Consider the following 14,426-nt stretch of genomic DNA (forward strand, 5'->3'; position numbering starts at 1 on the left):
TTGAACATAACGAATAAATACCACCAGTTGTGGGTTATCTTGTATGTCTGTAAATTCATCAAGAGCTAAGCTGAATGCAAGGGAATTCCTTACATCATTTTGCCTGCAACATCAGCACTGATCTGGGAGATGTGCCTCTGTGTAGTGTGGCATGAAACTGGTGTTTGTGCTATTAGTCGCTGAAGTGTTATTTGGATCTAACACTGCAACAACTTCAGCTATATTCTTCTTAACAAATTCGCCATCAGAATGTGGGTGTTTAGCACGAGCAATATTCCATGACATAACGAAACTAGCTTCAGTCGTTGTATCGGCTTCCTTACTGAACGTTGTCAACAGTGTCTGCTGGCTACTTAGAGATGATTTTAACAGTCAATTTGTTTTTCCGTAATTCGGATTTACGTGGGTAATCAGCTGAAAAGTTTTTGTGATTTGTTTCATAGTGGTGTTTCGAATTACTGGCTTTGTAATGACTGAGTGACACATTGCAGATAAGACACAAAGGTTTACCCCTTCAACGGTGAATGCAAAATCTTCCTCCCACTGTGGCTTAAAATGTCTTTCATCCTCATATTTTCGTTTCTTACAATTTGATGACGACATCTTCCTTCACAAAATTTTCACAGACACTTGTAAACAAAACCAGTATCCGCAGTGTACCAACTAGGTCTGCACAATTTAGCATCCTGTGTTACACTGCGTTAATGTACATGACGTGAGTGAGGTCGGGGCCAGACTGACTAACACTTTGAGTGCCAAACAACATAGATCTACGTCTGCACTACTTTTGCCTTCAGCGCCCAACGACGTAGATCTCCATCGTGTATTTTGAAACTTGCACCTGTCTTCAGTGCCACATAGCCATTTTCACCAACTATTGAGCGATGGAATTAAGTCTCAAGGGACTTCCCATAGTACTATTTATCGCCAAAATGCTTTCCCATTCATTTCTACGCAATGGCAGCACGTGGTAAAAAGGAAGTCAACCAACATATTTCCACAAGCTGCGCACTGAATGCCAAAGAGCAGCATGTGGTTTGCAAGCCGTGGTTTGGCCACCCGTTACAGAGGCATATTCAGTCAATTAAATCCTATTTATGCATGACCAATTCAGTTAGAACTAGTGAAAGTTTGTGTCTCTGATCTCTGTTGAGCTTTGAAAGCTACACACACCCTTTGCAGGAGCTTACTGGCATAAGGACTAACAGTTAATATTAAAGATTTCAACATTCCACTTCAAAATTTGATATCCTGGCCATAGTTAGAAGGCTGAAGTTTAAACCAGTGCACAGATACGGGCCACCCCAATACGTACCTTGTTGCTGGCAGCTATGTGCTTTTGAATTGAAGGCTGGTCCAGGGTGTTGACATTGGAATTCTCACTGCTTTCACTGCCACTGTCATCACTCAAACTCAACCTGGAAACAAGAAACACAATGCAGTCACACACACAGAACAATGCCCCAGCACCTTCGACTATCACCCAGAGCTCTACGCATACACTCCACTTACGCTCTTGAAGGAAGAAATGTATCAGCATTATTTGAAGAATGAAGAAAGCAAGCTCTAAAGGAGAACCTTAGTTTTACTTGCCCTGTGTTACATCAAAACAGTGAAACGTACGGTGAAGAGCATCTTCGGCGCTGAGAACGTGCTGAAGGCATGCCGCGAGTGCTGCTATGCTTCTGGTTCTAACATGGCGTGCCCGCAACTGACTAACCCTAAACTGTACGCCTTGGAAATGTGGTTGGAAGCTGGAGAACCCAGAGGAAATACCAGTCATGGGAGAACGTACAAACTCCTTACAGGCAATGAGGGGGAAATGGACCCCCAATCTCACAGCTGGCACTGTAAAGCATTACGCTCACCACCACAGTACTGCTCTGTGCCTGCTCACATTCTACATAAAGCATCTTCTTAATGAGCGAGCAGCCAAGCTGTGCACTTCTGATAGTTACTATTGAACAGATTGGCGAATCATTTGCCTGTAAAACTTGTGAACAGTAACGATATAACCAGGCGATGCCTGTGATTCACTTTTACGACGTGCGTGCTGTTGTAGACACAGCCGGTGGACTGTTCACACAGCAAACTTTTCACACCTCAGTATTTTTGTTCATGCCGATGGCCTTTTCTTCTGCGGATCAATAAACTCACCCTGGCTCAGGAGACGGTGGGTTCGAGCACTGTGTCAAAACAGCAAGTTCGAGCAATTTGGTGAAGGTCCAAAAGACCGCTTCACTGCCAGAAACTGACTCACTTCAATGAAACGAGCGCTATGAATTACAGAAAGTCAAAACCAAGACCATCCTACTCATCTGTGAGGTTCTAAAAGTAACTGGCCTACTGCCCAGAATTTCAATTCTAAGGTAATTTTGTTCAGTTTTAGGCAATTGAAAATCTTTTTCTGCCCCCAGACAAAGACATTGCAGTAATTGGAACGTATAGCAGGTTCTCCTGGGGCAAGTTGCCCTTGCCTTTGGACGCGAATTCTGCAGCAAGGTCACACATGATGTCATTCACTACTCTTGCAATGCTTCATTTGGAACACTGGACAGTAAACTTGACCAAGATGACCCAGATCCATCTGGCTGCTCCCCAAAAAAAAACATGTCCTTACAGTCACAACTTAGACTAGAACCCCTTCCTGTTACGCCAGCTTGCCTTCAGCCATTTCAGAAATTAACACTGCCACCACCTCTTTGACACCTGTAGATCAGTAACTAAAGTAGTCTTAGTGATACTCCAAAAACAAGTCATTTATTTTTCCCTCCCCCTTCTAGCCTTCTCTGTTCTGGCTCCCCTCTTTTCTCATCTGTCTATCACCTCCCTTCTCTTTCCCTTTCTTCCATGGCCCACTCTCCTCTCAAATCACATTCCTCCCCCTTCAGCCCTTTACCTTTTCAACCTATCCCCTTCCCAGCTTCTAACTTCACCACCCCCTTTCCCCCACCCAGCCATCTCCCCCCTCACCGGGCTCCACCTTTCACGCTTCAGCTTGTAGTCCTTCCCCTCCCCCAAGACGCTGACTTCTTCCCCGTCCTGGCTGGAAACGTCGACTCTTTATTCACCTCCACAGATGCCGCCTGACCTGCTAACTTCCTCCAGCATGTTGCGTGCACTGCCCCGGATCTCCAGCTCTAACATTCCGAACTTCCGTGTTGCATGCCTTCATCCTTCCAATGCTAGGCTGCCCAAGTTAATCAACTGGAACTTTACCAGGATTGCAAAACAGAACTTGAATTCCCAGCCTTCATTATTAGCATTAATGATTTATGTGGAACTATATCCACAATCGACACTGGATTTTGAAAGAATTCGGCATTTACTTGGTTGGTCAAACAACCCACACGGTCTACTGCTCCCTAGAAAGAAATGAGACAGACAGACGTGGAAACACGACTGTAACACTGGGGTCACTGCAACACAAAGAGGTTGAGTTCTGTGAAGTTTCGAAATTTAAAAATGTTTAAAGTATTTCCAAAAACTTTCAATAGCACGGAATGGATCCTCTGTGGGGGTGAAGGGTGCATTCTAACACCAAAGTGTGGCTTTTCTGGAGGGGTATCAGGAAGCACACGTCACGCAAAGAGTAACAGAAACCTGCAGTTCCTCGCACCGTAAACACTGAGGACTTTGGCACAAATAGAGCTGCCTAAACCATACCCATGGCTACCGTTTCCAGCAAAGTCAACAGGGAAGATGAAAGACTGCAAATTGATCTGGGGCGAATCATCTAGAGCTGTTTGAAAAGTGGCAGTCAGTGGAGGGAAAGGATGCTGTTACCAGGCTACCGACGGGCTGTGACTCTGTTACTGGACCAATAATACACAGTGATCATAAATTTAATCTTAGCAAGACAGCTGGGCAATTTAAGCTAATCTGAAACAAAGGATTGTATCAGATATTATTACTATTAATAAAATACCGTGCAGAATAACCCTTCGAACCGCACCGCCAAGTGACCCCGCAACTTAATCCTAGCCTAATCACAGGACGGCTTACAATCACCAATTAACCCACCAACCGGTACGTCTTTGGGCTGTGGGAGGAAACCGGAGTACCCGGAGGAAACGGTGATTATAAAACTGCCTTTTGCCAATCTGAACTCTGTGACATGAGCTGTAGCAACGTAGTTACGGTGGAACGCAATTCAACCAGACGGAGACAGGAGATGCAGACACTGGAACCTGGAGCCACACAAAACGTACTGGAGGAACTCGGAAGGTCAGGGTCAGGGTCCAGATGAAGGGTCTCAACTCGAAATCTCGACTGTCCATTTCCCTCCGTAGATGCTGCTTGACCTGCTGAGTTCCTCCAGTGCTTCTTGTGTTGCTTCACAGAACCAGTTGGACCACCAGATCAGTCTAGACATGGGCACATCCAGCCTCGTGAACTGCCCAAACCATTGTTTTACTTGAGCCTAAATTGCGAGAGCATTCCCAACAAACGACACCCTAATACAGCTGCCCTCTCAGGAACACCTTACCCTCCATCGTCTGTCTCAGACTCTTCCACCATCACTCCTTGGTATGTCCCATTCGATTTGTAGGACAGATCCACCAGAACTAGAGGCACCACTTCATAGAGATGAGACAGACCTGCTCCGTGTGCCTTCTACAATTAATTCAGACTCAATGAAACAATACTGTAAGACCGTAAAACGTTAACTCTGCTCCACCATTCAATCATCCCTTTTCCTGCCGTCTCCCCATAATCAAGCACATGTCAACCTCTGCTTTAAATATACCCAATGACTTGCCCTCCAGAGTTGTCTGTGGTAACGAATTCCACAGATTCACCACTCCCCTGGCTAAAGAAATTCCTCCTCATTTCCGTTTCAAAGCTGCGTCCTTTGATTCTGAGACTGTGCCCTCTGGTCCAAGACTCTCCCCCTATAGGAGACATCCTCTCTACGTCCACTCTACCAGGCCTTTCAATATTCGATAGTTTTCAATTAGATCCCTCTTGTGTATTTAGTATTTCAGTAATGTTTGAGTAATTTTGTATATATTTATATTTTTTTATATATATTGTTTGATTAATAATTATTCATTTAAATAGTTCATGATGGTTATACGTATACGTATATGAATTTCATGCATCACCATGCTACCACATGATACATGTACGCCTTGCTTAAGGTAAAAGATGAAGTTAGACTCACATTTTGAATTCCCATGTCTTCCTTTGAATTAGCCTAATGTTTTAAAGTTACAAAACTTAACAATCCTCTCCCGTTCTTCTAAACTCCAGCGCGTACTGGCCCACAGCCATCAGCTCATGGGGGTGAGCTCAGATACAAACATGGAGAATGTACTCCAGCATTCTTAGAAGAACAGCCACTAAGCAAGCCGTGGATACAGAAGGCTACAACGCTGGGTCGTAGATAACTGCCCTGAGGTCCCCACCATCGTGGGAGCAGAGCCAACTTACTGCGCACGACACCAAGGACGGACCAAGAGCACTGCCGATGGCAAGAGCTCTGCGACCAGGTGATGCCCCAGTTGTGGTTCTACAGACCTACACTCCAGGATTCGCCCCGGCTGCCGCCAAACTGCAACAAAGCAGACCGCCCGTCCAGGAAACCCTCGTCCGCAAAGCACAGGCCAAATCCTGCCACCTCGACGGAAGAGGGCTGCAGCCACGGAGTTTCCCCTGCAAGTCACACGTCACCCTGACTCTCACATACACCGCTCTCCCTTCACTGTCACTTGATCAACACCCCGGAACAGAGTGGGATTTCCTCCCCCACCCCCTCACGAGGACCACAGCAGATCCAAGAAGACACTTCCCAAAGACTTCTCAGGTTGCCGGTAAAGCATAGCCTTGCCAGTAAAGTCCACATCTCACACATTATGACAAATAGGTACCTCAGAAGCAGCTGGTAAAGGAAGGAGAGAGCTCCTGTTATAAAATAAATCATAGGAAAAGCTGTTACCTCTTTTGATCTACACTCAGTGTCAGTTTATTAAGGCACAGCGGTACATCTGCTCGTTAATGCAAATATCTAATCAGCCAATCACGTGGCAGCAATAAAAGCATGCAGGCATGGTCAGGAGGCTCAGTTAGGATTCAGACATCAGAATGGGGAAGAAATGTGATCGAAATTATTTCGATCATGGCTACACACACACAAAATGCTGGAGGAACTCAGCAGGCCAGGCAGCATCTATGGGAAAAAGTACAGTCGATGTCTCAAGCCGAGACCCTTTGGCAGGACTGGAGAAAAAGTGCTAAGGAGTGGATTTAAAAGGGGGGGGGGGAGGGAGAGAGAAACACCAGGTAATAGGTGAGCAACACACACAAAATCCTAGTGCAACACAGCAGGTCAGGCAGCATCTATAGGCCTCAGCCCGAAACATCGACAGTGCTTCTCCCTATAGATGCTGCCTGGCCTGCTGTGTTCCACCAGCATTTTGTGTGTGTTGTCTGAATTTGCAGCATCTGCAGATTTCCTTGTGTTTGCTAGGTGATAGGTGAAACCTGGAGAGGAAGGGACGAAGCAAAGAGCTGGGAAGTTGATTGGTGAAAGGAACAGAAGAATGAAAAAGCAGGAAGGAACACCAGAGGGAGGCAACAGGCGAGCAAGGAGATGAGTTGAGAGGGGAAAGGGGGATGGGAAGTGGGGGGGGGGGTGTTGGGGAGGCATTACTGGAAGTTTGAGAAATCGATGTTTACGCCATCAGGTTGGAGACTACCCAAATGGAATACAAAGTGTTGTTTCTCCAATGTAAGCATGGCCTCATTACGACAGTGGAGGAGGCCATGGATGGACATATCGGAAAGGGAAAGGGAAGTGGAATTAAAATGGGCGGCCACTGGGAGATCCTGCTTGTTCTGGCAAACGGAGCATAGATGCTCGGTGAAGTGGTCTCCCAATCTACGTCGGGTCTCACTGATATGCAGGAGGCCTCACCGGAAGCACCAAACACAACAGATTCACAGGTGAAGTGTCACCTCACCTGGAAGGACTGTTTAGGGCCCTGGATGGTAGTGAGGGAGGAGGTGTAGGGGCCGGTGTGGCACTTATTCCGCTTGCAAGGATAAGTGCCAGGAGGGAGATCAGTGGGGAGGGACGAATGGACAAGGGAGTCACGTAGGGAGCAGAGAGTGGAGAGCAGAAAGTGGGGGGAGAGGGAAAGATGTGCTTGGTGGTGGGATCCCATTGGAGGTGGCGGACTTTCCAGAGAATTATGTGCTGGACACGGAGGCTGGTGGGGTGGTAGGTGAGGACAAGAGGAATCTTATCCCTGGTAGGGTGGCGGGAGGATGGAAGAAGAGAGACATCTCTGCGGTCTCTTCCAGGGATGCCTACCCTGAAGAAGTTTAAATCTTCCCTTCGACAGAAGTTCAGTGAAACTCTCCCTCACTGTGACATGTCTACTCTTACCCATCCTCCCACCACCCTACCAGGGATAGGATTCCTCTTGTCCTCACCTCCCACCCCACCAGCCTCCGCTTCCACATTTCACCATTCATCCGCTGGTTCTCTCTCCCCTCCCCATACATTCCAAATCACTCCTCAGCATTTTCTCTCCAGTCCTGCCGAAGGGTCTCGGCTTGAAACATCGACTGTTCTGTTTCCCTTCAATGCTGCCCGGCCTTCTGAGTTCCTCCAGCACTGTGTGTGCGTTGCTCGGATTTCCAGCATCTGCAGATTTTCTCTTGCTTGTGATTCTGATCGTGGAACTATTTTGACGCCAGATGGGGTGGTTTCAGAATCTCAGAAACGGCTGATTTCCTGGGATTTTCATGCACAACAGCCTCCGGAGTTTACAGAGAATGGTGCAAAATAACAAAAAAAAATCCAGTGAGTGGCAGCTCTGTGCATGAAAACGCCTCGTCAGAGAAGAACGACCAGTTTAAGCTGATAAGTAGGCAACAATAACTCAGATAACAGTGTGTTACATCACCGTGTGCAGAAGAGTGCACAATACATTGACCGTGAAGTGAATGGGCTACAGCAGCAGGAGACCATGAACATACACACTGTACCTGATACTGAGTGTCTACTTTACAGTCAAGGACATTGCAGTTAAATTTGTAGATTTTCATAACGAGTAAAGCAAACAAACTGAATTGGAAATCATTGTCTGCACTATAGCAACCGTGATGTTTGACAGACTTGTTAAACAGCTACAAAAATAACTGTTAATCACTTTACTTAATGAAACAGCTGGGATACATCTCTGGAAAGAGATAAGATTTTCTGTTGATTTCTAGCTTCCTTAAGCATTAACCTGAGTACTAAATGTGCCAGTGTCTTGAAAACGGCAGATCAGCCAGCTGGAACTTGCTCCTAGTGTGTGGCGCAAGAGCAGCCAGTTATTCTGGGACTGAGTTACTTATTCATAACAACAATAAGACAAGGACAGAACTTGGCTTTGACAACACCGTTAATGCCATTATATGTCTTAAGTTCCGATATAAATTACCTGCAGGGTGGAAACAAATAATTAATAACTATAATAGTTTAAAGCAGGGACTCCACAGACCCCTTGGTTAAAGGTGGGGGTCCATGGCATTAAAAAGATTGGGAACCCCTGGTTTAAAGCAATAAGATATTGAAACAAGCTTAACAAACATGGTGGTAAATTGTCTGTTATAGATATTTATTAATATTTCATTAAAAGTAAGGCAGTAATAAACCTTTTCCTGAAGCTGTCCTTACAGTATACATGGAAGCCTTCTTTAAAGGCATCATTGGTACTTAGACCTGCTCAAGGTGTACAAAGATGGTCAAAATTTCTACTTCAGGTCCATTATTCACAGCTTGGTGGAAGCATAACTGGATTCTCTTTGCCCCAGTCTCAGCTCACTGACCTGTGATCTCTGCTGACTGCCATGTTTTTCACAGGCCTTTCCTCTTCGGAGCTGCTGTCGTCGTCGGAGCCTTCGGACTGGATTTCCTCCACCATGGATCGCAGAGGCCCTGGGGAAAACAAGGTCAGTCCAAGTGGGATCAGACAGATCGTCGGTCAACAGACAACACCAGACTCTCTGCCGACTCCATCTGACAGCTGCCTGCTAAAATGGTGAACCTCGTGAGAGATACTACACAAATGGAAGCTTCTCTCCATACAGAACTTTCCAAACCTCACATGGAAAGAGGACATTCCATCCACTAAGTCTGTGTTAGCTCCACACAAGACCTATCTCACTAGTTCCACTCCCCTGCCTTCTCACCACAGCCCTGCAAGATTTTCAAGATTCAAGATTGTTTATTGTCAGTCTTCATTTCACAAGTGCAAAGACAAATTAAATAATTGTTACTCCGGATCTGACGCAGCATTAAAAAAGCACAATAAATCAAAATACAAAACCAATCCGATTAAACACTCTGTACAAATATCTGTTGAGCGTGGCTGTTTATACACAAGATTAGCTTTTATCCATCGACTGACTGCATGTAAGTAAAGTGACACTGTCTTTTGAATGCTACAATTGAACACATTCCACTACCACCTAATCTTAACCATTCCCTGTCTAAGTTTTCCCTCGTACTATTTTTGCTAACTACCTTCCTTTTATTTCCACTGCTTTCTGACACTTCTGCCAATTTTAACAATTTCTCCCCTTTCACTCCATCCAAGTCCTTTGTGATTTTAATACGCCCTGTCAGATGTCCTCTTAAACTCGAGATAAGCTCTATTTCGAAATTGCAGACAACTGGTTTATTGATCATTACAGAATGTCTCTCTTGTTCTGCCCACGCCCTCCACTCTCCCTTCTCCTTTCCCAACCATGGCTCCCCTGCCCCGCCCCCTTCCCGCTCTCAGACCGTATCAGAATCAGGTCCATCATCACTCACAGAAGTCTTTTTTTTTGAGGCAGCAGTACATAAAATTACTACAGTACTGCACCAAACTCTTAGGCACGCTGGCTGTATACAAGTGCCTAAGACTTTTTAGCACAGTTCTGTATGCCAACGTGACCAAGATCATTTATCTCCAGGATCATTCCTATAGACCCCTTCTGCAACCTCCCTAAAGCCTTCACATCTTTCCAAAGTTGGACACAATACTTAAACTACGGCCAAACTAACAAATGGTTCACAGAAGCTCGGAACGTAGAACAGCAAACACAGAAACAGGCCCCTCAGCTCACCATAACAGCACCATTAACACAACGCTGAATTCAACTACAGCTCCTCAGCCTGTAAATGATCCATCCAGTTTATGAATCTTACAGAGGCAATGAACTATATCATTTGCACTGAAATGCCCCCGAGAGTGGGCACGTTAGCGCCAAGCCTTGACCCAAGTTGGATAAAGACACTTGCAGGTCATTATTAGTCAAAGTCAGGCAGGTTCCCATAAAGTTCTAGAAAAACAATGACAGCACACCAGAAATGGAAAGGATAATCATAGTATTAATTTTGATATGGTTGTTGAAAGGCACGGTTACTAGGTAGAGAAGGAGGTAGTTAATACAAGTATGTAGTCATTTATCTGACACGGAGTTGTGTTTTTCCCTCAGCTAAAGCCAGGTTCTGAACTCCAGAATAGCACGTCAGTAAGAACTACAAACAGCAATGCAGAGGACAGCCCATACCTTGCCTGTGGTTTTGGGTGGGTGCATAATCGGATTCAGAACTCGAGTCTGAACTTGATGTCGTGTTCGACTGGCTAGTGCGCACAGACTACAGAGAGAGAGAGAGAGAGGGAAAAGTACACATTAGTCAGAAAATATTGACAGTTAACAACTATGCTCATCTTCAAATTCACTGGATCGGTTTAAATTCCAGAAAGTTTTACTTTGATGAGAGATAAACTGAATACAAAACATACATCGATTCACAGGCCTCGTGTAGGCTGGAGTCAGCGAACATACCATAGCAAGCGGCAAGGAAACTGGCCGAGAGAGGGACCAGTAAGATCGAGGCAGGGATTGAGAAGGGTGGGGGGTGGGGAAAGGAAGCAAGGGAAGTGGGAAGAGGGAGGACGCGAGGGAAGTGGGAAGAGGGAGGACGCGAGGGCAGTGGGAAGAGGGAGGACGCAAGGGCAGTGGGAAGAGGGAGGACGCGAGGGAAGTGGGAAGAGGGAGGACGCGAGGGAAGTGGGAAGAGGGAGAACGCAAGGGAAGTGGGAAGAGGGAGGACGCGAGGGAAGTGGGAAGAGGGAGGACGCGAGGGAAGTGGGAAGAGGGAGGACGCGAGGAAAGTGGGAAGAGGGAGGACGCGAGGGAAGTGGGAAGAGGGAGGACGTGAGGGAAGTGGGAAGAGGGAGGACGCGAGGGAAGTGGGGAGGACGCGAGGGAAGTGGGAAGAGGGAGGACGCGAGGGAAGTGGGAAGAGGGAGGACGCGTGGGAAGAGGGAGGACCCGAGGGAAGTGGAAAGGGGCAGGTAAAGCTAAGTTTGGTTGATTCACTGAGCAGAAGTCCACAGTTTCCCTTGTGGGATTCAGAAGATTGCACGCCCAAAGATCATGCATGTTGGGCCCATACAGGCTGACCACCTTCTCTGAACTGCCATTTTTCATGACCACTTTCAGGTTATCCAACAAGAGAAAAAAAATTACTTGGAACAATGTCAAATTAAATAAGACGTTCATCACATGGCAATTTAAAGTCCGTCTCAGAAAGATCCAACTTTTACATCCATTATGCTCCGCATCAATCAATAATTAATTGTTACTGAATCACCAGCTCAAACGTGCAGCCAGAAGATGGTGAGGTTTGTCAGGGAAAGTGCAAGCTGCTTGCCTGGAGGTAAACATTTCAATGAAGATCCACTGAACATCAGCTATGTCATGAACTTTTATGTTCTTCCAGCTGTTCACTGAAGTGAATGTTGGACTAAATGAAAATCATATTCCACAGTTAATTCCCCTGCTAACAGGAAATGCAAGATGTACTTCCATTCATTAAGTGAAGAATGCAAGTTGCAGTGCAGTTGCACATTAAGAAGGAACTACAACTCTAACATGGAAATTTGGTTCTGTTGGCCTTAAGGAATTTTCCGATTTTAAAAATGAAAAGAAAAATAAACGCGAGGCAAATTATTGACTGAATTCAGTTCCTGAGATCACAAGTCCTGATGAAGGGTCTTGGCCCGAAACATTAACTGTTTATTCCCCTCCATAGGTGCTGCCTGACTTGCTGAGTTCGTGTGTTTGTGTGTGTGTGTGTGTGAGTGAGTGTGTGTGTGAGTGTGTGAGTGTGAGTGTGTGTGTGAGAGTGAGAGAGATCAATAGACAAGGCTTCATTTGACTTTCCATAATTTCTCTGACTTTGCTCTGTGCCACACTCCCACGTTATTTGCTCTCTTTCAGTTTATCATCTTTTCTCTCTCTCTGCCTTCATTCGTCCTCCCCCTGAATGCCCACTCCCAGCCCTCTGCTGCCCTCTTCGTCCAGTCACCTTTTACCCCCTCCTATCAACTCTCCTACTCTTTGATTCTCCCCCCTTTTGCCATTTAAGCCATAGTTGAACTTCTGCAGAGTTTGGAAGCAATGGTGTTGTACGCAAGGTCATAAAAGAACAAAGTTCAAAGTAAATTTATTCTCAAAGTACATATTTGTCACCATGTACAACCCTGAGGTTGTACCTCCTTCCTGATGACAGCAGCGAGAAGAGAGCATGTCCTGGATGGTGGGAGACCTTCACGACAGACGCTGTTTTCCTGTGACAGTGCGTCCGTGTAGATATGCTCAGTGGTGGGGAGGGCTTTACCTGTGATGGACTGGGCCATATACACTACTGAATTCCATAGGCTTTTCCGTTCAAGGACATTGGTGTTTCCATACCAAGCAACCTGTTCGTGTACTCTCCACCACGCATCTAGTGAAGTTTGTCAAAGTTTTAGCTGACATGCCAAACCTTCGCTGATGAGGACTGGCTCTTGGATTCTGTTTTTGTCCACATGGACCTCTGGTTTCTGGATTGGTGAACTTCCCTACTTCCTCACACCCTTCCTTCCCATTTCATGTCATTTACTCTAACCTTTCTCTCTCCCTCTCCCTGTACTTTTTCACCCCTCCCTTCACAGAAACTTGGACCCAAACTCGCACCTTCCATCATTCCCGGCATCTAAGGCTCTGAAGGAGGAGATCCAAGATCCAAATGCAATGGATCAAAGAGGAAACACCCAAGTCATAGGTAGGTGATCCCAGGTCTTTTGAAGGGCGAGTAATCTGGTGCTTAACGGTCAGTCAGAAAGAATGAGGTGCAATGTTAAACAGCAATGGGTAGTCACTGAGTGAACTGTCATAACTACTTGGCTAATATAATGCTTAGGACAAGCTGTCCTGATGTCAAAGTTTCGGGTTTATCAGAGACATCAAGTTTAACATACTGATTTTAAAGTGATCCTGGGTGTTACTACCTCAGAGCACTGGTTCCGGACCCAGCAACCACGTGCAATTAAAAAGAAAGCGCGGCAGTCCCTCGACTTCCTTAGGAGTTTGTGAAGATTCAACATGACATCGAAAACTTCGACAAACTTCTGTAGATGTGCAGTGGAGAGTGTATTGACTGGCTGCATCACAGCCTGGTATGTAAACACCAATGCCTTTGAACAGAAAATCCTACAGAAGGTAATGGATTCAGCCCGGTACATCATGGGTAAAGCCCTCCCAACCATTGAGCACATCTACATGAAATGCTGTCATAGGGAAGCAGCAACCATCATCAGAGATCTCCACCACCCAGGTCACGCTCTCTTCTCACTGCTGCCATCAGTTAGAAGGTACAAGAGCCTCAGGACTCACACTACCAGGTTCAAGAACAGTTATTATCCCTCAACCATCAGGCTCTTGAATAAAAGGGGATAACTACGCTCAACTTCACTTGCCCCATCATTGAGATGTTCCTACAACCAATGACCTCACTTTAAGGACTCTTTATCTCATTATCTCAGATCCTCATTATTTATTGCCATTTATTTATATTTTCATTTGCACGGTTTGTTGTCTTCTGCACTCTGGTTGATCTTTCACTGATCCTGTTTACAGTTACTATTCTAAAGATTTGCTGAGTATGCCCCCAGGAAAATGAATCTCAGGGTTGTATGTGGTGACGTATATATATATATACACTTGGATAATAAAATTTACTTTGAACTTTAAACTTTAAAACCTTAATGTACTTAGCAAGAACGCAAATTCAGTAGCTTTTTAATAAGAGCAAAGATCCACCAACTGAACAAATATTTGGGGAGATTAAAGGCCTGGATATTCCAGAGTGGCTCCTATCATCAACACTCAGCAGTCACATTCCCCAATTCCTCAGAGCCTCCGGATCTGGAAGTACAGTCTTGCTTCCCACAGAGTGAGCAGCAAGCCCCTGAGCTCTGTCCTGCTAACCTTTGTCTTTAAAATGCTTGCAAATATCACCAAATCTCAGAAATATTGGAAATGAAATGAACAATGAAACAATTAAAATTAATATCTGAAAGTAAACAGAGGTTTTAAACCATCGTGAC

The 14,426-nt window shown here is 45.5% G+C and overlaps 1 protein-coding gene across 5 annotated transcripts in view; it reads right to left on the minus strand.

Annotated features, from left to right (window-relative positions):
- Nucleotides 1-14,426, minus strand: part of LOC132406161 (protein ENL-like) — a 110,738-nt gene that overhangs the window by 10,763 nt on the left and 85,549 nt on the right. For all 5 annotated transcript variants that reach the window (XM_059991438.1, XM_059991439.1, XM_059991441.1 and 2 more), the window contains exons 7-9: nt 10,558-10,645; nt 8,827-8,935; nt 1,316-1,418 (exon numbers count right to left, since the gene is read on the minus strand). In XM_059991438.1, the coding sequence (XP_059847421.1) occupies nt 1,316-1,418; nt 8,827-8,935; nt 10,558-10,645 (300 nt within the window). The remainder of the gene's footprint in view (nt 1-1,315; nt 1,419-8,826; nt 8,936-10,557; nt 10,646-14,426) is intronic.

This window comes from Hypanus sabinus, chromosome 16, assembly GCF_030144855.1.
Source record: "Hypanus sabinus isolate sHypSab1 chromosome 16, sHypSab1.hap1, whole genome shotgun sequence".
NCBI classification, from domain to species: Eukaryota; Metazoa; Chordata; class Chondrichthyes; order Myliobatiformes; family Dasyatidae; genus Hypanus; species Hypanus sabinus.